The 24,668-nt window shown below is 48.4% G+C and overlaps 2 protein-coding genes across 2 annotated transcripts in view; both read right to left on the bottom strand.

The window, feature by feature from the left end:
• Window positions 1–388: 388 nt before the first annotated feature.
• LOC142575384 (organic cation transporter protein-like) lies at window positions 389–22,957 on the bottom strand. Its single transcript, XM_075684718.1, has 12 exons — window positions 22,172–22,957; window positions 18,439–18,712; window positions 17,052–17,142; window positions 13,373–13,612; window positions 11,396–11,592; window positions 9,459–9,701; window positions 9,067–9,201; window positions 6,304–6,404; window positions 5,622–5,739; window positions 3,972–4,044; window positions 1,685–1,972; window positions 389–1,256 (listed from the first exon to the last, which is right to left on the bottom strand). The coding sequence occupies exons 2-12, from the start codon at window positions 18,708–18,710 to the stop codon at window positions 858–860; spliced, it is 2,157 nt and encodes a 718-aa protein (XP_075540833.1). The 5' UTR covers window positions 18,711–18,712; window positions 22,172–22,957; the 3' UTR covers window positions 389–857.
• The window catches only part of LOC142574471 (uncharacterized), a 42,429-nt gene continuing 40,581 nt past the window's right edge, over window positions 22,821–24,668 (bottom strand). The window contains exon 12 of the mRNA XM_075683537.1: window positions 22,821–23,002. Within this exon, the coding sequence (XP_075539652.1) occupies window positions 22,821–23,002 (182 nt within the window). The remainder of the gene's footprint in view (window positions 23,003–24,668) is intronic.

Genomic DNA, 24,668 nt, shown 5'->3' with positions numbered 1-24,668 from the left:
CATGAGTGCAAGGCATCTGAAGTGCATTGCGGAGACACCAGTTTACAATCCCTCTCTTTACGAGCTTATAGTGGGCCCATTGCAATAGGAGTATGGATTTGTTACTGCGTGGGTGATAGCGCTAGCAAGTCATGTTAGGGGGAAAACACACAGTAACTTCTGAAAATCTCATTGAGTCCTCTACAGGCAATTCATGCGTTAACTTATATAGACTTAGCTGTGAGTTGTCACCCTAACTAGACTTGCTAGCGCTATCACCAATGAACAGGCATCCGTGAGCAGGCAAATGTGAAAAATGCACGTGATGGTTGGCTGACGCCACATTGTAGAAGTTCTGGATGAAACCCATCTTTTGGTATTCGTATTGTCAACCGTAAGGACCGTGACTGGCTGACTCGTGAAATCATGTAAACCAATCTGATTTTAGGACTTGGTACAGACTGTGCGAATACTCCGTCAGTGCTTTTGACTGATAAAAAGGTTGACTTCCTAAAAAGGTGATTATAGTTGATGTCACGTGATGTCGTTAAAATGTATATTAGCAGCTCTTTTCACGAATGAAGTTTGTTGGAAGTTAGCACTCTGTCTTTCCTAGTATTGTTCCCACATACTTGCGCTATTCAAAATCCTTTACCATGGTATGTACAAACATGCCCAAATTGCTGCGGTTGTGATCGATGTTCTGCTTACTTTTTCGCCAACCAAAGGTTACGTCGACCAAAGGAAGTGTGGCATGTAACCAAGTTGTAGGTGCGCAGTATAAGCTTGATTTGTGCTCCCTCAATAAAGGTAAGCGCGATACGGGCGTTCAAAACGCGCGCGGCTGCTCGTTGCACAGGGTGTCGAGTGAAAAATGTTCAAAAAGCCGTTTCGCTGATGAAATTTCCTTCAGAGGGCTTCTTCTGAGTCAGGCCAAAGCAATGCAAGTCGTGCTGCTGGCGTTGGCGCCGCGTCCTTTGCGGCGGCGACCTCAAGCTTAGCGCGCCCATCTCCCACGCTCGGTTGAGCTCGTCCTCCAGGTCGGTGAGCCTCGACTCGCCGTCGTCAGACTCGTTGTCGTCGCCCGATGATACGGAGTTTGCCCGAGTGGGCGTCTTGGAGAGCGATACGTTTCGTCCGACCGGGCAGGACTGGAAGTAGACACTTCCTTTTTCCGGATAGACCATCTGGGCGGCGAAAGTGCTTCGCTGAGTGCCGCTGGAGCCCATGGAGTCCAGCGGCCGTTTGCAGGACGTTTCCGATGTGGTCCGCGTGCTCTGTAATCAGAAAAACGATGACACATAAATGATGACACATATATATGACAGTCAATGTTTCAAAAAGCGGCAGAACAGCATGAGAGGTAGGAAAAGAATTAGAAAAAAAAAGTAAGCGCTTAAAAGAAAGGCGCTGCCAGAGCGGCGTATGTGGCCATGGTATACGGTCTTCTCCAACACTGTAAGACCTTTCCGACGAGAGCTTTCTGGAGGTGTGTTAGTGTAGGAGTCATTGCCCTACATGACCCCGGACGTGACGACGCAATAATGCAGGCCGGACTGTTGTCAAGCCCGCGTACGCCCCTGATCCCCCAAAACACGTATACTCTGAACAGAAAGACAAGTGAAAAATTTTGTGACTGCGACCGCGTTAACCGACCGGCCTCCCTAAACCCAACGTGGCATAAAAGTGGGCAAGGCATACGCACTCGCATGCTGGCATGCTTGGCGCGGGTAACCTTGGCCGCTGTGAGCGCGGCCGCTGCGTCGTCGGCGAGCGGCAGCGAAGAGGTGGTCGCTGTGCCCAGCCGGCTCGCGGGCGGAGAGTAGGAGCCGCGACGGCGCGTCCGGCGGGGCTGCTTGGCGTCGTCGGCGGCCTCCGCCGACGGGGGCAGGGGCCGCTTCCACGAGTCCGGAAACACGAGGCTGAGTCCGGCCGCGGTCAGAACCAGCACGCCGCAGCCGGCCATCGGCAGATAGAAAGGCAGCAGGCCACCCTGAATGTGACGCCGGGATAAAAGACACCGATTCCGGATGCCGACATACGTATTCAAGTTGCATGTTCGCGAAACAGGGGTCACTGCGATGCATGCTGCAGAAAAGTGCACTGATAAGAACAGAAGGTGACCGGGGTTGTTGGAGAAGTATGGGAGAGGCCTTTGCCCTGCAGTGGGCGTAACCAGGCTGATGATGATGATGATGATGATGATGATGATGAAGAACAGAAGGGAATGAATGCGAGAGAGAGAGAGAGAGAAAAGAAGTGGGAAAGGCAGGAGAGATTAACCAGAAATGGACCTGATTTGCTACCCCCTGTGGAGGGACGTTGAAAAAGGGATATAAATATCTGGAAAATGTGGGCGAATGCATATACATTTTTGTATTCCATCTTCAGCGTTTCGAGCGACGTACTCCGTCAGAAAGCTATCGTAAAATTTGTCTGGTTATAATCATGTTTTCTCAAAGAGGGCGAGAGAAAAACTTTCGAAAAATTACATTGCGAGAAAGCTCTGTCTTCACGTGCTGCGTTGCGGATAGCTGCTAAAGGTCAGTTGTAAATCACTGGATGAAAGCAATTGAGTGCATCAGAAAACAAGGCTATAGGCTATGTAGGCTTAATGTACACTGCCTTATGTAGGCATTTATCAATGCCAAGGTGCTGTCATATCCTTACGGGTTTAATTAATTCATTATTTAAATTATGGCGTTTGACGTGCCAAAACCACTTTCTGATTATGAGGCACGCCGTAGTGGAGGACTCCGGAAATTTCGACCACCTGGGGTTCTTTAACGTGCACCTAAATCTAAGTACACGGGTGTTTTCGCATTTCGCTCCCATCGAAATGGGGTCGCCGTGACCGGGATTCGACCCCGCGACCTCGTGCTCCGCAGCCCAACACCATAGCCGCTGAGTAACCACGGCGGGTGTCCTTACTGGTTTGACACAATCTGCCACACCGCAACAGTTCAGCGGCTGCGGCGTCCTTTTGGGCTCAATGTTTCGAGTTAGAATTTCGGCTGCACCTGCCGCACTACTACGGTGACAAAAGGCTAGAACCGCGCCTATAGACAGACCTTCGGTGGTTGAAGTTAATCATCAAATCAAATCAAATCAAATCAAACATGTTTATTTTGCAGGAAGAATACAAAATTTCCCTGCGGGAGGCAAAGACTAAAGGCGAGAAAGCCTGACGAGGTCTTGGCCCCCTGATGAACAAGACAGTCTACAACAGTTGACACGACTCAATATACGATTCATTAAGTACAATGCGTCTGCATCTCTACATCGGATCACATACGTATTTGTTTATACATGTATATGCAACACGCTCTACAATACATTATACATTTACAAAAGATACATTGAAATGGAATCTAACAATTTTGTTCAATTAAATTCATCTCAGAATATACAAAACATAATTTGACTACACTTATGGATCGACTATGAGGTTAGTAGTCAGGAGGAATGATCTATAATTGCGCTTGAGCTTCTTGGCTTGTAATGTAAGGTCAATATTCGATTCATGGAGGTTTAATAATTGCACTGCTTTATATTCAATGGTCTGTTTGCCATAGTTCGTGCGTACTTTTTTAGTTTTTCGGCTAGAGCTTCTGAACCCATATTTCGTGGATACAGTTCTTGGGAAGGCATCCTGTAATTTGTGTTTATGTATGTGTTGCATCAATTTTAGATTATATACTTTTTTTGCAGATAGGATTTCATGTTTGAGAAAAAGTGGTTCAGTGGCCATGTCCTTGGCATGACCTTTATATTTTTCCAGAATACGAAGCACGCGCTTCTGCAGGATTATTAACCTATCATAATTTGTTTTAGTTGTTGTTCCCCACACCAACATACCGTATAGTAGTTTCGAGTAAAATCCCATAAAGAACCCATAAAGAACCCATATCCCTGCACACCGCCTTTCGTAGCAGTTCCTAGGCGCAAACTGAATAAATTCGATCAAGCACATCTGCTCACGCGTGGCTTACCAAGGTGGATATCGTTGGAGCGAGGATTTCCGCCAGGCTGCCCACTGCCACGCACAGACCCAGGCCAAAGGCCCTGCAGTGAGAAGGACGGAAAACAAGTATTTGAAGTTTTACGAGCGACGCATGGCATTGATGCCTTCAGACCACGGATCATTATTCACAATGTCAATAAAGACGGGAATTATTTGGCCGTAATCCCCGATGAATAACAATCGCCAGAACGCCATAAGGAGGTTATGGCACATTGCACCTGCTCTCTCTGCTTCAGAGATACAAAACAGGGTCCCGAGAGACGCTCATATATGTATAGTGAAAGAAGTTGGCCTCCGCCATGACGTCACCGAAATAAAAGAACGTAATTGGCTTGCCCATTGATACAAATTCTGCGAGTTGGACAGCGGTGAATTTGCCACTGCACTGGCAATTAAGGAAAGAAATAAACGAGGAGAAAGCATTATGTGACTCAGCCAGCCTTGGCAAGCGAACTCTCCGTGAAGCCACTCCCTTCGCTTTTTCTTTCGCGGTATTGGCCCAGCACGTGAACTCTGAGACTCGGCGTATTGGCCGGGAATGTTTAGCTTGCGGTAATTTTAAATGCGTAAGCATTTCTATGCTTACCAACGAGAAAACCGTCCCTCCGTCCGTTCCATAGGACGACCGCTTTCGAGAAAGTGCCCGCAGCAGCGAGCGGATTCGCCTCTCGATTCAACGCCAACGAAGCGGTAAAAACACGGCGCTCACGGAGCTCTCAGCACAAGCCTCACTCTGCCACTTTCACAGATCGCTTTCAACGTACGGGCCCACGCGTCTCTCTTCAACGCTGAGTAAGCGGCGAGAAGAGAGCGCAGGAAGCATTCGGCAGTTAGCACCTTTTTGTCAGCATCGCAGATTACTTTCAGGATGCGGCCAGCCCGATGGTGTCCCACGAAGCCGCCGCCCGAGTACGTTTGGTCAATGGTTAGACGCGGATAGATAAGTATCTGATGAGCGATAACGCTTGTAATGATCGGAACGTCATCTGCGCACCTGGCGCCGCCGTCCGCACTCGTTCGTGTCACCATAGCGCTGTCGCTTGTACTGGTTTGATCAAGTTTAATAACATTGACAATCACAGCTGGTTGCATGGAAATGAGCAAGTGGCAGAATGCCTATGCATACTTAGACAACTCCCAGAGGAGTTTCGGCGTGAATTTTTTAGTCCATGCGTACTTGTTCGGCTGCCCTGTCGGCATTGAGCTATACTGCTTGCTCTGCCTGCAGAGCGGGAGCAGAAGAACATACCACGCATCTGACGTGATCATCACTTGTTGGGCCGATACGTTTGGTTTCAAATGTGTTAAGCAACGCTCTCTCCCAATTTTACTTTCCTCCATGGAACTGCTCTGCACGACGAATGATCCCCAGCAAAAATATGACGTCATAACTTATTGCTGGTGATTACTCGTCGTGAGGTACCGCGGCCTTCACAGCTTTGAGAGTCAAAGTACCAAGTAAGTGGGGACTTAAATGAAGAGAAAGCAATCGCCAGATATCCTTGATGACATGACGAAATCGACAGCGCGTTTTGAGATTCAAGTGTAACCACATGCGCTTCTTAATATTGTTGTCTGTGATAATGCACCGGTTGTAACTTTTTTACATGAAACCCACCTTGTCCCGGTGGGCATGGATTTTGCCATGTCAAAGAGCATGGTTGACTTTGCCACGACCACTGCTGTCCAGCCGAACAGTGCGCAGAGTCCGGAGAAGAAGAGGTCAACAGTAAGGCCTACATGAACACAATAAAGAAAATAAGTAAAGCGAGAGAAGTAAACAGCTTGAACGCTAAAACAGCCTGATTTACATTATTGCAATGCGTTGTGATAGCTTCGGGCAGAAAGTTTTCGTCGAACCCCTATAGCAATTATTTCAGTCCATGGGGAAACAATAGTATAGCATGTGTAATAGCCCGTTTCTGACCGCGGCATTGAAAACTACAATGTTGTTCTCTTGCACAGAGCGTCAAGGGAGTCGGTATGGTTTCTACTGATGCCCACCGTCGTGACGCATTTCTTGCGAAGTGTCCGCAAATGCTGGGCGGTATTTTCTGGTACCTTTTATCACGAGCTGCTCAAACGATAAGCCTCCTTAGGGCATGATATAGCTTTTCTCGCAATACAACTAGAAGCTTTGCAATAATGTAGCCGATTGCTGCAGCCAATAACTCAAGTGATTTAATGAAAAATAACGGCAGGCTACTACATCAAGCACGTGGCTGGGCAGCAGCGCTCTGTTGAAGTCACAGTGAAAGAATAATAATAATAAAAAAAAAAGATTCTGAGCGACCCCTCACCTTTCTCGCTGGCAACGCGCCTGTGCTCAAAGAAACCCGCGACCACGAAGAGGCTCCCGCCGAGCGCCAGCAGCAGAGTCTGAATGCGGACGGTGCCCAGCCTGCGCCGGATCGGAGCCAAATCGGAGTGACATTATTATCACGTTGTACATAGCCTCCTGGATCTTTAATAATATCGCGCGAGCGCCGACCACCCGGAGCGTCAGCGCCTTGTAACGGCGAGAAGCCGCGAGATCGGCAACAGTACGTACGCGCACAAACTATTCAGTGCGAGCGTCGTCTGCTGCGCTGTTCACATCAGGAATGCACACGCGCTACCTTCGTTAACCCTGAGGCATCCAATTTCACAGACAATACATCGTATGTGCTGTTAACTTTCCTTCATTTTTAATTTTTCATCCTAATTGAATGGCGCATGCGCGGGTCGAGTAGTACGAAATAAATACGGAAAGCGCGTCGCAGATGGCACATCTCAGAATGAAAAGAGGAAGAGCGCAACACAGGACGAGCGAGTAAAGAGCACAGGACAGCGCTCTGTCCTGTGCTCTTTATTGGCTCGTCGTGTTACGCTATTCCTGTTTTCATTGTAAAGATGAACCAACCAGCCCCATGGAACACACTGCTGACATATCTCAGTCGTGCGCGTCTCTGCTTCACACCGGGTAAACAGGACTGCGCAGATAACCCCGACAGGACGTATGTCTTCCTTGAGAAAACAGCGCAGCAGACGACGCTCGAGCTGGAGTGTGCTTCGTGCACGTATGCGCAGGTACCACATAGCCGACCTCGCCGTTATATATATAGACGCTGATGTGCCATGCGCGGTCGACGCTCGCGCGATACTGTCGAACGCCTCACCTAAGAAATGAACTGCACAACGAAGGCTTGAACATGTCCCGCCGAATTGCTATATTTCATATGTATTTCGAACGCCTCCACAATGAAGACAGCTACAATGAATTTACCTGTACAACGAAGGGATTTAGGCGTTTCCGAGGGCTGATTTGTTGCTTTACAACGAACGCCACGTATACCTGTACCACCACTGGCCTCCGCAAACGCCACTGAGTTGCGCTTTGCACTAGCGCTAACGGCTCCGATATAGCGACGCACTTGACAAGCGTGCCGATGTCAGCGAGTGTTACAATCCTGCTGCACTGGTGCATGAATCGTTCAACTCGTGCGCTGCTTGTTGTGACACGCTGCCGTAGCGGGCGCGACGTACTTACGAACCGTCGCGGTCCACGACTACGTGAGGATATAACTAGAACCGACGACCGACAACATCTTCAAAGCCCTCTAGGGCGCAAAGCACGAGAATGTCGGCGAAGGCAACCATGATGAAGAGCCTGCACGCAAACGAACCAAGAATTTTCACGGGAAGGGTTAGGCGACAGCGTCACTCGACGATCTGTATGTAGCCTTTACCTTGCGTCACTCCCGCGCTTCGCCGAAGGGTATGCCGTGCATAGTCTCTCTTGAATTCAATGTCAAATAAAGGCTTTCAATTGTTGAACGTGCTTAGCTTGATCTATTGTGAGCGATACGGTGCGTAATCTTTACAACGAAGTGACTTGTATAACGAAGAATTCTGGAGGTCCCAACCACTTCGTTATAAGGCGTTTGACTGTATATATACTAAAAATCCGGGACGGTGTGCCTTGAGGAAGTATTAAACACATAACGGATAGGGAGCAGTGGTAAGAAGGTGGAGAGTAGTCCCTAGCGGAATGTGCAAAATTGCGTGAGTAAGAAAAAACAGCGTTTCGGAGAAAACAAGTACACCCCGCTTCACCAATTCCACAGAATGGACAGAATGTTGAGCTAGTTGGTATAGGCGTTCATGTTAGAAAATAAAAGTTCGCTGTTCTTGTGTCTGCGCGCCTAACCTTTTTTCTGTCAAGAACCAATTCCAAGCATGTTTAAACGGCGAAATCCCCAGGCCCTGCGACTCGATGAGGATTTAGAATCGGTCGCGAATGTCAGAAAGAGACTCGCCCACTGTGCGATAATTCCGCGAGTTTTTCAAGCCTCGTTTGCTGCTCTGCCCATTCTCTCTGAGCAGAGGAGCAGGCTAGCCAACGGACTCTTAGCACACTGAAACTCTACTATATTACAGAGATACCAGGAGACACTTCCCTCCACCACATAATTCCCTTAATCGAGAAGATGCCGTCGCGTGGCGACAGTTTCAAACTAATTCATTTTCCTGCCTCTTTTATCTTCACCTCTTCCACCCCACACAATATCCTCCATACTGTCCCTATTGTGGAGCAAAGCCCACAGTATATCATTGCACCTGGGAGTGCCCACACCCTCCGGGCTACTCCCCTATTCCTTCACCTTCCCCTTCCTCCTGGGAGACTGCGCTGACCAGCTCAGACCCGCAAGAGCAGCGACGGCTGATCCGGCGGGCACGCGGAGTGGCGCGAGCCAATGGGGCCCTGAACTAAGGGCTCCACCCTGCGAGGAAGTCACCCAAACTCATCATAAATAAATGTTTTCTCTCTCTCTCTCTCTCACAGGCCAACATGCTTGCTTGTGCTAATTTTTTTACGCTCTCTTCTTTTTTTCTGCACAGTGAGGCATTTTCAAAACGGGGCAAAGGCGTGTATCCCGCTGAAAGGAACAGGCGCTTATAACGGTTAATAAAACCGACTGACTCGACCACCTTTCGCGCTTGCTGAATGGGAACGTACATAGAGCGAACAGAGCCATATGAATACCCTCGTGGCGTCAATACCATATTGAGCGAGTACGTACCGCCCAGCCAGCACGAAGACCAGCAGTAGAACGCCGACGGCGAGGAATCCTCGCGTGAACAGGTCGGCACTCCGGTTTCCGGTCAGCGTGGCGATTTCCGATACGCGTATGGCCAGGAACAAGGAAACGACCGCCCTGCACAGTTAACACAACAATAATCTATATATTTTCTTAACTTGTAGCAGATATACCTATAGATCCGGTGCTAGATGTGGGGCGAGTGGAAACAAGGTTGCGGATTCATATTGAGCGCTACAACGTGGTGGTTATCGTTATTCTAAATCTCGCAACACGAAATGCAGCGCGTGTCCCGTTTTTTTTTTTTCACTTCCTTCAGACGTCGTCCGCGCTGCTTCCATACAAGAAGTGAAGTTGGTAGTCTTGACACTAACCAGAGGTACAAGTGGGTGAGCAGGTACCGCCGGATATGCTTGTAGAGGAACAGCTGGCTCAGGGCCGAGCCCCCGGAAGCGCCGGCGAAAAGCGACCGCGACGCAGCGGCGTACTGCAGCAGCAGCTTGACGGAACCGGGTGGCAGGCCCACGCGTCCCAGCTGCGCCATGCGTCTCAGCGTCGTGTCGGCCGACGCCAGCTGGCCCCGTAGCAGAAGATGCGGCAGCGAGTAAGGCACCAGCCTGCGCCATGGCGAATGAACGAGAGTGCATACGGCGCAGACTTACATGTGACTGCGACACGTCAATGCGTCGCTGCTCTCTGCGAAAGGGGATGCTCGTCTCATGAGATAAAGCGGGACACCATGGACACAGTAAATGGCTCGCGCGAGGTGGATACTCTGTTCTAGAGTACGGGAGGAAATGCACCAACACACGGACCACCCAGATGGTCTCTCACACAAGTATATCTCATTGACTGATTCGTGGCGTTTAACGTTACTGATGCTGTGGCTGGGAATAGTTGGTGGAGCTACATAGCAGAGATCAGCGGGTGGAACATGTCATGACTAGACGCGTTGCTTCCTGGCGTAACAGAGGACATGTTAACAATTAACACGCCTTGTCTGCATTACTGTGTCGTTAAAAGTGCAGTCTGCTACGCTACAAAGCAGCGCGTCTATAGCCATGGTGACGTTTAACGTCCTAAAGTAGTGGAATGCTCCAGACTGATTTTGACCAACTGCGGTTATTTAATGTGAGCCCAAATCTACGTGAACGAGCGTTTTCCCGTTACATTCCCATTGGAATGCGACCAGGAAACGGCCAGGAAACGCACCCGCGACCTCGTGCCCAAGCAGCAGAACGCCATGGTCACTATGCAACAACGGCGTACTCTGGTACGCTATACGACGGCGGGTCACACACGTACTGACACAGCACAATACCGCTTGGCTTCTGTGACCTGACAATAAGATGCGTATTTGGCGGGCTCTTAGCCTTGACGAGACTTAAAACGCGGCACAATCTAACTTTTCTTTCAAAACTTGCACTGGTGGAGAGCTTCCCGGATTAAACTACAACTTCATTCTAATAAGTTACTTCAACTCGCATGGAAATTCCAGCGCGCGAGCGTTCTTTTACGTTCCTCGCTACCATAACGCAGTCTTGTAGAGATCGGGTATCGAACTTGTGACCTCTTGCTTACGACAAAGGTGTAGCAGCAAACCCTTACACAAAAAAATTCTGCCATTTTGTAGCCATTTACCTGTACAGTCGATATACCTTATATTGCTCCATGCACTTTTACATGATGCTTCCTAAATGCGAGATAAATGCGTTTGCATTACGTCGTGCCTCTTTAACATCCCGGATCCATGATTTGAAACGCGTTCCTCACATTGCAGTGTTGTTCAGGAACTCAATCGACACGCGTCCTGCCTCTTCGAGGACCGAAGTGCAACTGATGGAGGTCCGAAGTAGACCACCATCAGTTGCACTATATATATATATATATATATATATATATATATATATATATATATATATATATATATATATATATATATATATATATATATATATATATATATATATATATATATAATCACGCTCTTCTATGCTCTCCCATCTTCTATCTACCTCTACTACGGGACCGACCGGCTTCCTACTATTCTTACACGCATTTTTTTTTCATCTTTCACACCCCTAGTGCTAACGCATTAAATGTAAGTTACAAGGCGTGCAAACACTGCCTGTCAGATACATCATCAAACCGGGAGTTAAACCAATGATTTGGAACCATGCTGCGATCTGTGCCACAACACATTGAATGGTGGGAAGGGCCAAATCGCAGCAAAACGGCACGCTTGGGTTTCATGGCGCTTCACCGGCTGACAACCGTGTCTACAGCGCGCGCGAGCATGACGCGCGCTCACCAGAGGAAGGCCAGGGAGACGAGCTGCGGCGCGGCCAGGGCGAGCTGCACGTATCGCCAGGAGGAGATGAGCGAAGAGAGCGCGGCCAGCATGACGTAGCCCACGGTGGAGGCGACGGTGAGCGCGCACGCGCCCTGCACGTGGAACGGCGTCGGCAGCAGCTCCAGCATCAGCACGAACGACACCAGCTGGCTAGCCTGCGTGCGCGCGCAACCATTGCATAGGAAGGACCACGACTGCACGAAAATTGTCGTGGCTGGACAATGTGCGGAGTACAAAGATGACTAGGGCACCAGTCAGATCCGATCCCGGGTTTCTGTATATGCACTGCGTTCAGCCGAGTGGCCTGAATTGTACAACGGTGCAATAAAAAGAAGGAAAAAAAACATATATATATATATATAAACGTACGATAATGAGAGTTAAACCAGGGAGCTACCCGATGGTCTACCCATAGGCCACAGACGCATGCATAACACGATAGAACCACGACCGCTGGAAAAAAGAAAGTGTGGCCTGCCACGTCAGGCAGGCAGCAATGGGAGAGAATGTCGCAGCGGCACAAAACGATCACGACGCTTCGAAGTTCGGCGTCGACAAGCGTCGGAATAGCGTAATGCCGAGTTGAATTACGTGAAATACGACGTCAACGGGAACCGGCAATGACGCAAGAACGACGCGTGGCATCGTCATTCTGCGTAATTTTGTTTAATGTGTTATCATTAGGAGTGTGAAAATGAAAAAAGAAAAGTATATGTAAAATGTGGGTATCCGGTCACGTAGTTGAGGCAGAGACGGCATGGGGGAGCTTAGAAGAGCACGTGTGTGTACGGGATGATTATCTTTAAGTTTGTCAGAATTTTTAAGAATCAACATTTGTAGATAACACATTTTAGTCCTTAAGCTGGCGTATTCAGACAGGCGGAGATTACTTGACGAGAAATCGAAACATATTCAAGGAATTAAAAAAAGATCTTTGACTAACCTAATTACTTTACGCCACATACTGCAATTTACGAACTGTAGCCGGTGAGCTTGCAATGCGAATTCACTTGGAGTGAATTTCCGGAATGACACTTGAATATATGTGCCATCAAACGCGCCGTAAAGGTGCACTGTTGTTCCACTTACTTTTTGAACAAAACGCTGCTTGATGCATTGAATCACACAAGTCACTGGAACGTCCATGCATTTCGTCGCACACTTTGGGAAATAATATCTCGAAGCTGGTGTTATCTGCTGAGTCATTTCAAGTGGATGCGTCTTGCTAACTCACCGGCTACGCGTCCCAGCTGCTACCCGGAAGAATGAACAAGACACACGCGCACACTTATTGGTGCTTCTGAAAACATTTTGGGGCGACAACAAACGGAATCAACTGGGAACTACTTTAATTTTTGGGTACGCTATGCAATGTTGCTAAAATCAACTTGTCCAACAGCCTGCTGAGGCAGTGATGGACGTCTCATTCGAAGTTTCGGCTTCGACGCTGTTTGTCATGGCCATACGCGTCGCCTGGTTCATACTGCCACTAAAATTCTACGTGAAAGACAGAACTAACTAGAAATGAACGAAGAATGCGAGACATGCGCGCAGCATCAGGCCACTAACTTGGGAAATGCACATGCATGCCGATGTTCAAATGGTTAGGTTATACAATGGGCGTATATATACTGCGCGGCGCGAAATATAGACGCGACATCGCATCGAATATTTGTTGGAAATCAGTTGCGCTCGGTAGTGGGTTTACGCTGCTCTTACAGATCACTGTTCTGCAAGGTCGGCGGAATATTTATGATGGAACATGCGTGGAACAGACGGGGGATTGAATAAAACAGCACACAAAACAACAATCACTCGCGTCCGCTGTGTCTTTCCGAATACGCTGTTCCGTAAGGAAAGCAAGTTAGCTAGCCCTGCCAGCCAGACCTGCTTCGCCAGTTGATACAGGCTGGTTCAGGCTTCCGGATCACTCACCATGGAGCAAGCAGCCTGAAGAGCGTAGACGAGCGCGAAGGCGAGGAAGCAAGGAACGAAGAGCAGGGCCACGGCCGACGACACCTGCAGCGCCTGCGCCACGAACAGCGTGGTCCTGCGACCCGAGGCGGCGCGGTCGGCGCAGGCGCAGAAGATCAGAGCTCCCAGTGCGGAAGACGCCGGCCTCAGGTAGAGCCTGACCAGGTCGGCCAGCCAAGAACGATCGCACACCAGGTCCCACTGCGAGCGACCGCTGCAGCCTTAGCGTGAACAATCGGAGCGGTGTGCACAGTATGTGTGTAGGTACAAAGACAGTAGCGGAGTTGTACCGGACCCATTTAGAAAGCAAGAACGGGCTGCCGGGCTCAGATAGGCGTTAGGGTAAAATCTTGCTTTCCTTTCTCTATAGCTTCTTCGTTTTTTCTTTCTTTTTTTTACAGTGGCCGCCAGGATACCAAAAAAGAAAAAAGTCAGGCTTACCCATATCCGATGGTACGGTTGACAGGTATGAAATGTTATCTTGTATAAATAAGCAAATAGATAGCATACTTGGCAAACAAGTACTGCAAGTATTCGGGCGCAATAGAGAATATCGAGCTAGCGGGACATGATAAGGGTGTGACACCAGAATAAAAGTGGAGCAAAAGAACAGTGGCGCACTAACGCGGTTGTGAAGAAATAAGTACGTCTTATTGCGAAGCCCCGGACGCTGAGGTGACTTCTGCCAGTCAATTAACGCAGACAGCCCAGCCGGATCTATTAAATTCAGTTCGCAGGATTAGAATCATTTGCACTACACTCTGAAGAGAAGCTTCTGTATAGCAATAAATATCATATACTATAAAGAAAATTTATTTATGTTTATTTCACAATAACCCTAAAGGCCCTCTTGCGAGGGTATTACATAGGATAAAGGTTACATCGGTGAGGCAAAGAACAGTGCATAAATGTAAATACAACACAAAAACAAAATTGGGATAAAATTAATTGCTGTGCATCGACGTAAAAACACAGAAGAAACCAAATAAATAAGTGATCAGTACAGCAACCTTAAATGATTTGCACAAACTGTGGCAACGTCACAGAGACTTTGGTTATCGGCGTATGGAAAAAAAAAGTCAGCTTAAAAAATTGGAGAGTGAAACGTTATATTTAGGTATGAATGGTACTGCGCAGAGCGTCTGTAAATGTTGAGGCATTTGTTTCCGTGACAATGTGCGATAGCAGATTATTCCACTCTAACGCGGTGCGAGGTATAAATGACTGACTAAATGCGAGAGAACGACACATGATGTTTTGACTTTGCAAGAATGATCACGACGCGGGAAAATGGCTGAGGGTTCACATGAACTCGTCATGAAGAGATACGTGATAGTAAAGCTTATGAAATAGTGTTAAACGAGGTTTATTACGACGAAAGGATAAGGCTTCAAGCTCGGCGTGATTTTTTAATGCTGTTACACTGGTTTGTCGTTAACAATCCGAAAAGATCAAGCGTACAGAACGGTTCCGCAGGGCTTCAAAGTCAGTTATTAGGTATGTCTGATGGGGATCCCATATGGCTGAAGCGCACCCTATTTTAGGGCGTATTAGTGTTGTGTATGCCAATTCGCGTAAGTGTACGGGGGCATGTTTGAGATTATGTTTAAGGAAACCAAGCGAACGGTTTGCAGATGCGAGAATATTGTTAATGTGATTATTCCACGTCAAGTCAGGGGTTAGGTATACGCCAAGATATTTGTAGCTGGAAACTTGTTCAACAAGGCTGTCGTTTAAGATGTAAGATGTTGAAGTTCAGGGTGCCTGATTAGTAAACGACATGAATTTAGTTTTAGCAAGATTTAGAGGAATTAGCCAGGTTGAACACCATGCGTTTATGGCGCTTAGTTCAGATTGAAGAATGTCATATCACAGTTAGAGTGAATATTACGATATATGACCCAGTCATCAGCAAATAGTCTGATATTGGGTTTGATGCCGTCAGGTAGGTCATTAATTTAAATTAGGAAAAGTAGAGGCCCACGCACACTTCTCTGTGGTACACCAGTTGTTACGGGGACTAGAGATGAGTTGTGATTGTTAACCGATGTAAATTGCATCCTGTTAGAAAGACTTTTATCCATGTGACAACAGTAGAGTCGATGTTCAGCTGTGTAAGCTTGTGAATAAGTCGAAGATGAGGGACACGGTCGAATGCTTTTAAAAGATCTAGGGATACGGCATCTACGTGAATTCCAGTGCCTATTGATGAATGTATGTCGTGAATGAAGCCAGAGAGCTGAGTGTCACATGAATAGCCTCTGCGAAAACCGTGCTGTTGCTTAAATATAGTCATACTTATTTTCATAAAATTTCTCTGAAACTCAATGAAGCGTACCGAAATAAATTTTTCGTGAACAGTAACTGCAGCAGGCCTGAGCCCAGTGCAGTAGCACATCGATGTTATCACTTGTAATTTACGTATCAGGGGTCTCTCACAACTTCGCACTTCAGCGCAACCAGCAAGGTTCAGCCGACGGTGTAGCGGTTCTATTTGGCCCGTCAGCGACTTTAAGAGTTTGTTGGCAGGTAACGAATGAATGAAATCTACAAAGAACAATATTCCATTCACTGGATTCACCCAACGGGCCATGGATCGTTGATTCAGTCCGCAGACGAGTGTTGACGTGGCTCAACTGCAACAAACCACACCGCTAGCATGCAGCTCACCTGACGTTGCTGTGTGCGGCACGATTCGATGACGTTGAGCCACGTCATGTTCGTCCTCGGAATTCAGTCCGTCGTGCGAATCGAGCCATACCGGTAGAGCCAACAGGAAAATAAAAACCGGAAAGTGGTTCCCTTTCTTGCGTACGCGTGTGTCTTCGCTTTATTGACATTGGTTTGTATCAATAAAGAAAAGTATCTTTTAGGCCGCAGGTCAAACTTTCAAAAAAAATTGGAGGCTTATCAAGGTTAAGCCCAGTGGATGCTTCGCATCCACTGGGCTTAACCTTAGCGTATCCTTAGCGTTTGGAGGCATCTTGACCGCATACACGCCCGGCGCAAAGACGCTGGCGCGGTTGCGGGCACAGAGACTGACGCGACGGCGGGCGCGCGCCGCTTCATCCCTGGCGTGACGTCACATATCACGTGATGCAGCGATGGTGGCGCCGCCGCCGCGTCGCGCGCGACGGCGCGAACCGAAGCGTGGAGGCCTCCGCCGGGCGACGTCCGACGGCGCGATATGAGGCTCCATCTGCAGCCGGTGTAACGTCATCACGTGACGTCACATCATGTGATCTCACTTCAGTGTCAATGGTGGCCACCGCCGGGAGGCGACCGACGGTGCGATTTGAGGCCCCATCTGCAGCCGGTGTGACGTCATCACGTGACGTCATGTCACGTGACCCCACTTCAGGGTCAATGGTGGCCACCGCCGGGCGTCGCGCGAAGGCCCGAAACCTACGTTAATATGCTTCGCATGAAAGAAAAAAACTGGCTGACCACCAAGAACTCTTGACGCCTGTGGACATTCTCCAGACGCCTATACCTTCTTTGGTGCAACCGTGTTGTAGCAATACCAGGGGCATCGCTTAGACACGAGCATTGCGGTCGCTAATTGGTGTTTGGTGCGTTTCATCAAGATTTCAGACTATCGAATATAAACCGGACACCGTGATGTATGTTGTCTGTATACCTCGCTGACGACGCTCTCCGCCTTGTCGACGGCCAGGTACTCGTAGCCATCGGTGCAAGGTTGTGTGCCAGCCCGTTGGTTGGTGGGGTCCCTGGTACAACGAGAACCAAGGGTTTGGCGTTGAAGAGGTGTCACACTGAACAGCTATTAGAGTGGCCTACAGCGTCAACCCTGTCTGTCGAGCTGAATTTCCCCCACTGTACACTTTTCTCACGGCGTGCGTTGTCCAGACCCGCGCAGTGCCACCCAGCAAAGAACACGTCACCAGATGTCGCTACAATCGCGATTCAAAGTGTGAAATGATTAGACGTAAATTAGGATGTGGGGATCCTGCCCTGCATTTATTCGCTTTTCAACAGTGATTATAACAGGGCTCTTCCGATTCCATTGGAAGCATAGTCGACACCGGACGGCAGATAATTACCACAAATATTCAAAAAGTATAATATTTTGCGTTTCATCACTGCATGTGTTGCATGACGGTTCTTCGCTGTTTGTGATTTGTGTAGCTGCTAAATGTTCTGCAGATCTCCCGCAACCTTCAGTCGTGGAGGCAGCGGGTTATTCTGGTTCGCGCTACTCTTCAAAAGGTTATACAGCTGCAAATCCTATAGCCGGTAAAAATAAAACTCGAATCTAAACCGTGTCGGGACGCTCGCGTTGTTTGCGTGATTTCCGTGTTGTTGATAAAGCAATTGGAGTGGTTTAGAATGTGTTATTAACTGCTGTAGGCATTTTTATATCCTATAAACAAAATAATGGTGCCCCTTCCAGCTCGTCCGCTGTAAACAGGACGCAGGATGCATAATATTGGACACAGAGATGCTGCAGGCATGAGTCGTGTTTCCTATATCCGAGACAAAGCGTGAAATCTGGCCGGCAGACTAACCTAACGTATTATATCACAGCTACTTTACTTCATCAAATAGAAAGTATTGACTTTGCGTCGCCATCTATACTATTGAGATGCGGCACAGTGGATGACAGCGTAGACCAAATTTCAATTTTTACAAACAAACAAACAAACAAACAAACAAACAAACAAACAAACAAACAAGAAAGCCCGAACAGGCGGTACATCAAGAAAACGGCGGCTATATAGCGACTCTATTATCCTAGAGGAAAACAACCCGAAAGCCGCCTTTAACAAGCAGTACAATGGGGCCGTATAGTTTATAGCGCTTCTTTTCCTATAAGCCTGTTTTTTTCTTATAATCTGTCTCGCCGAGAGGCAAATCGCGGCAATAACGGCTATGTGGTGGTGTGTGATCCAATGGTGAAAACGGTGAATGAATGAATGAATGAATGAATGAACGAATGAATGAATGAATGAATGAATGAATGAATCTACAAAGTCTGTCCCGTGCGCCATCGTTCTGCTGCTTACCGGTACAGCAGGCACGGGTGGTACCTCCTGTCGGCTCCCTCGAGCACCACGGGCCAGAGGTCGCTGCCTCCGATGGTGGCATTGGGCCTGGCTCGGCAGCGGTGCCTGACGGGTCTCGCCAACTGCGCCGCGCTCAGCAGGTTCAGCGCGCACTGACTCTGCAGCACGGCCAGCAGGAACAGCACCAGCCACTGGAACCGGCCCGGACGGCCCAGCAGCAACAGGCACTGGTCCGTGGCCGACAGCGTCGCCCCAGACACAGCAACCACCATGGCTGTGATTTGGGATTACTTCTACGACGTTCTCCGCAATTGCGGATAAAACCGACTGGTAGGGCTCGAGCAGAAGAACCGCAGGCGTGATCAAGCGCACGGAATGGATACCGTGATCTCAGTGCACGTGGTCTTTGCACTTTTACAGTATACCATCGCCGAATGACATAATATTCATACTACAACGTCCTCGCAACTATTCAACACTTAACAAACTTAACAATGAGAACAGTGTCCCCGCTATTACGCCTGAATCACTTATACGCGTGTCTGCAACTCAGTCGTTTATCATAATCACCATTATACTATCTATCAACCCCGGAATACGGACGCCTCTAACCGCGATCCCCTGGGTCGACAGATCTCTTCTTATGTCTGCAACTTTCCTAATCTCATCACACCACATAATTATCTGCCGCCCCATTAGAGTGCGTGTCACTCTTCTTGGTAGCGCACTCTCCGATTCGCCGGTTAACTGCTCTGTCCGGCAATACATGACCTTCGCAAGTAATTTCTTTTCACTCCTAATCACTCGGCATGCGGTCTACAGCTTTCTTTTGATCTTATATATATATTCGTTAGGAGATATTAAAAATTGGCAATCTCGCCCGAAGGGCGAAGTACTGACTACGATAGCAAGTAAGTTTCGCGTTGCGCTTGAATTTTCCGGACGACGTTCCAACTGTAAGCGGGTTCGGCTAACGCGGACGCGACATATATACGCGGGTGCGCCAAAATTTCTGGCGCCCTTAAAAGCTTTAAAATGCCGTGTAGGTCCTCCAATGGCATCGCACAAGCTCCACTACGCTGCCGGTCAGGAGCTGCGCCAGTAAAATTGCATAACTTTCAGGTTTGAGCACAGGCACTGTTTTGCACTTCTATCATTCAATCATCATCATCATCATCATCATCATGGCTACGCCCACTGCAGGGCAAAGGCCTCTCCCATACTTCTCCAACTACCCCGGTCATTTGCTAATTGTGGCCATATTGTCCCTGCAAACTTCTTAATCTCATCCGCCCACCTAACTTTCTGCCGCCCCCTGCTACGCTTCGCTTCTTTTGCAATCCAGTCCGTAACCCTTAGAGACCATCGGTTATCGTCCCTCCTCATTACAGGCCCTGCCCGTTTCTTTTTCTTCACTTCAACTAAGATGTTATTAACTCGCGTTTGTTCCCGCACCTAATTCCTTAACGTTAGACCCATCATTCTTCTTTCCATAGCTCGTTGCGTCGTCCTCAATTTAAGTAGAACCCTCTTCGTAAGCCTCCAGGTTGCTCTCCCTAGGTGAGTACTGGTAAGACACAGCTGTTATAAACTTTCTTCTTGAGGGATAATGGCAACCTGCTGTTCATGATCTGAGAATGCCTGCCAAACACACCCCAGCCCATTCTTATTCTTCTGATTATTTCAGTCTCATGATCCGGATCCGCGGTCACTACTTGCCCTAAGTAGATGTATTCCGTTACCACCTCCAGTGCCTCCCTACCTATCGTAAACTGCTTTTCTGAGACTGTTAAACATTACTTTAGTTTTCTGCAGATTAATTTTTAGACCCACCCTTCTGCTTTGCCTGTCCAGGTCGGTGAGCTTGCATTGCAATTGGTCCCCTGAGTTACTAAGCAAGGCAATATCATCAGCGAATCGCAAGTTACTAAGATATTCTACATTAATTCTTATCCCCAATTCTTCCCAATCCAGGTCTCTGAATACCTTCTGTAAACACACTGTGAATAGCACTGGAGAGATCGCATCTCCCTGCCTGACGCCCTTCTTTATTGGGATTTTGTTGCTTTCTTTATGGAGGACTACAGTGGCTGTGGAGCCGCTATAGGTATCTTTCAGTATTTTTACATACGGATCGTCTACACCTTGATTCCATAATGCCTGCATAACTGCTGAGGTTTCGACTGAATCAAACGCTTTCTCGTAATCAATGAAAGCTATATGTAAGGGTTGGTTACATTCCGCACATTTCTCTATCACCTGATTGATAGTGTGAATATGGTCTATTGTTGAGTAGCCTTTACGAAATCCGGCCTGGTCCCTTGGTTGACAGAAGTCTAACATGTTCCTGATTCTATTTGCGAATACCTTAGTAAATACTTTATAGGCAACCGATAGTAATCTGATCGGTCTATAATTTTTCAAGTGGTTGGCGTCCCCTTTCTTATGGATTAAGATTATATTGGCGTTCTTCCAAGATACCGGTACGCTCGAGGTCATGAGGCATTGCGTATACAGGGTGGCCAGTTTTTCTAGAACAATCTGCCCACCATCCTTCAACAAATCTGCTGTTACCTGATCCTGCCCAGCTGCCTTCCCCCTTTGCATAGCTCCCAAGGCTTTCTTTACTTCTTCCGGCGTTACTTGCGGGATGTCAAATTCCTCTAGACTATTCCCTCCTCCATTATCGTCGTGGGTGCCACTGGTACTGTTTAAATCTCTATAAAATTCTTTAGCCACTTGAACTATCTCATCCATATTAGCAATGATATTGCCGGCTTTGTCTCTTAACGAATGCATCTGATTCTTGCCTATTCCTAGTTTCTTTTTCACTGCTTTTAGGCTTCCTCCGTATCTGAGAGCATGCTCAATTCTATCTATATAATACTTCCTTATGACAGCTATCTTTCGCTTACTGGTTAACTTGGAAAGTTCTGCCAGTTCTATTCTAGCTGTAGAGTTAGAGGCCTTCATACATTGGCGTTTCTTAATCAGATCTTTCGTCTCCTGCGACAGCTTACCGGTATACTGTCTAACGAAGTTACCACAGACTTTTATTGCGCACTCCTTAATGATGCCCACAAGATTGTCATTCATTGCTTCAACACTAAGGCCCTCTTCCTGAGTTAAAGCCCAATGCCTGTTCTGTAGCTTGATCCGGAATTCTTCCGTTTTCCCTCTTACCCCTAACTCCTGGATCGGCTTCTTATGTACCTGTTTCTTCCGTTCCCTCCTCAGGTCTAGGCTAATTCGAGTTCTTACCATCCTATGGTCACTGCAGCGCACCTTGCCGAGCACGTCCACATCTTGTATGATGCCAGGGTTAGCGCAGGGTATGAACTCTATTTCACCAGTAGTTTCGCCATTCGAACTCCTCCACGTCCACTTTCGGTTATCCCGCTTGCGGAACAAGGTATTCATTACCCGCAAATTATTCCGTTCTGCAAACTCTGTATACATTGCATACTCAGCAAACATTGCTTAAACATATAGTGTACATATACCTAAATGTATGCGGAGCCGCACGATGAGGCCCACGGCGAAAATTCGCCTTGAGTGCCAATATAACTGCTATCGGAATAATAAGACGCCGCGTTCAGTATTCTGTTTCAAAACACATTATGCGGGTTCTGCAGGGAACAGTCTGTCCTCAGGCGTTTCACAAGCCACCGTGATATTGAAGGCAGAGGACACTATTACGTAAACCTTCTGTTGCGAGAGCACCGGCACTCACCTCAGCGTCAAGCCGACACGAAAGGGTGAGCATCAAACCACTCGAGAATCCCGTCGCCGACGGATGCTTGCCAGCAGATGCGTCTTCCAGGCAGTGACATGAGGCTGAGGGCTCCGCCAATGGCCCAAACGAAAATCCATGTCGAAACGAACCGCGGTCGTCGGCGAACCACCACCCAGTTTTTCATCACACTCTCTGATGCATACGGTGAAGAAAGTCAGGCTCACAGTATCAAAACTTTCAAGCTAGGCACATTTCTCGTACCTGCGCCACACATATAAACTGTGGGTTGACTTATACAGAAAACGGACGGCGAGTAGCCGCGAGCGTGTCACAATATCTACTGGTTATGGTCAGTGGCCCTTCCCCTTCCGCCACTCACTGTCCCTTTCACTAGTATTAAACTTTCTAACAAGGCTATAAGCCACGGCGACTCGTTAACGACCGCCGTGTCACGCCCCGCTCGCGGATTCACTCCCTAGCACGTTCTCGTGTCGCTGTCGTCTCCACTCTCGTCGGCACTCGCCGCAGTGCGCGACGAGCAGCGAGCCAATCAAGGAAGGGTCGTCGCGTCTCCGCGACGGACTATACGCCTATCTGTCCGTTGTTGCACGCTCTGTGCACTGACCTCTGGGAGCGGCCGTCACGGTCACACGTGGCTGGCGTTGCTCAGCCGACGACGTCCGGCGACCACGACGCGAGGCCTGAAGCCCGCACCCGGCCAGCCGCGCCCGGGCAGGCAGGCCTCGAGCTCGTCTCGGGACGCTGGCGAAGAAAGGGCGCGCCGTGGCGTGTATGCCAACTCGACGGCGGTGCGCAGACAAAGAGCGCCTGCACAACGCGACGGGTCGCTTGCGGACTACAATGGCCGATGCCGGCCGAGAACAACCCGCGCCGCGTGCGCGACTGTCCTTCCTGCAGGGATGTGCGCGCTGCGCGTACGTAGTACAACACGCACGCACATACAAGGTGCTGTCGCGATGCAGCGGCGGCGGCTTGCCGAAGCGGGCGGTCATCGTTCCGCAGCGGTGCAAAAAGGGTGAGGCCACGTTTTGAACGTCGCTTCGCCGGCACGCTGCTTAAGCGGCTATTAAAAGGGACTTCTTAAAAGCTGCCACCATGTTTCGGCTGCTCCGGTTTGGGCCTTCCGGAGATTGGTGTCAGCCTTGCGTAGCAGGCAAACGCGGTCCATTTTTGTGGGCGCTAAGTCCCTCATGCCTTCCACCCCCCCCCTCCCCAATCCTAAAAAGGAGCAGGACTAATAACTAAACTAACTACTAGGAGAGCTTCGTTTTCACGTCCTCACGCACCTCCCGACTCTTTCATATCTGGCGCGGTTAAAGCGCTCCAGACATTTCTGACCAGAGACCAGCTGAACGCGTGAAGAGCAGCTTCGCATGTGGCGTGGTGGCAGGCGTTTCAAATGAGTGGTCCCGTTGGCGTGTAAAGAACGGGCACTGTTCATGCTTTGCGTTTGCTCTTGCTATTAGTGTTGAACGTATGCGAGCGCTTCTCACCACATTCTTCTTTACAAGCGTTTCGCGGTACGGCCTTCGGGGGTTTTCTGCGAGTCGAGCGCAGCCTAACTGACGGCAATGCTGGCACACATCTGAGCAGCCACTTTCGTGGCACGACATGTCGAAAAGTTGGCGCGCCACCTCATGAAGTGCATCTGATATGCTATATGTACTTACTTTGATTCTGAGGTAAAGCTATTCCGCTTTTTGTTCTTTAGTCGCATTAAATGTGTGCGTCTTTCCGTTAGGTACGAAAACAATGTTGAACCTTCGCAAAGAAGATATGCTATATTCGCGGCCGTGTGATCTACATTTAGAATTGAGAATATTGCGTGGCCCTCTCTGTCTATCTTTGTGGAATGAATTTCTTAATCCTTTTTTTTTTAGTGTACCGATGTTCTCGCAGATCTAGTTAGAATAGCTCCGTGTGAGTAATGAACGTTTATTGTTTGCTTGTTTGTTTTGGTATACCGATATGGACAGATCCGACAATGAAAAACCGGAGAAAACAAATTGTACCACTGCGGCGTGTTGGACGTATTGGCATGCAAACTTGGATAACCATTTGAAGCCAACAGACAAGGACAAAACGGAGACGTAGACACCACGGTGCGCTAATAGACAGCATATGGCGCCGCGTTGTTTACATCAAAGTTTTGTCCCTGTCTCCTGGAACCGAAATGTTACTAAGAAAATAAAATACATGGCAAAGTAACTGTCTTTTAATTTAAATGTAGAAATAATCACGACAACGGAAGTGAGAGTGTACGATAAAGCAACTTGCCACGTGCGGGTGTCGAACCTACATGTTCCGCGTTACGAATTACATCTGCGCATTCAACTGCGCATTACATTGCGCATACACTACGCATTGCATATAGGAAGGTGTAGGCATGGCTCCCACCTTCGGTAAGTGTTTATTTCGTTCACTCTCCTTTCTCTTCCCTGTTAAATATTTGTACAGCTAAATTAAAAAAAGC

The sequence above is a fragment of the Dermacentor variabilis genome, chromosome 3, assembly GCF_050947875.1.
Source record: "Dermacentor variabilis isolate Ectoservices chromosome 3, ASM5094787v1, whole genome shotgun sequence".
Lineage (NCBI taxonomy): Eukaryota > Metazoa > Arthropoda > Arachnida > Ixodida > Ixodidae > Dermacentor > Dermacentor variabilis.
The sequence above is the reverse complement of the archived record's forward strand: the minus strand, read 5'-3'. Positions and strand labels throughout refer to the sequence as shown.

Coding starts and splice junctions, on each gene's coding strand:
- LOC142575384 (XM_075684718.1), bottom strand. CDS start 18,710: ATGGTGGTTGCTGTGTCTGGGGCGACGCTGTCGGCCACGGACCAGTGC. Junction 6,405..9,066: donor GTCTTCGTGCTGGCTGGGCG/GTACGTACTCGC, acceptor GATCCGGCGCAG/GCTGGGCACCGTCCGCATTC. Junction 5,740..6,303: donor GCGCGTTGCCAGCGAGAAAG/GTGAGGGGTCGC, acceptor GTGTTCATGTAG/GCCTTACTGTTGACCTCTTC.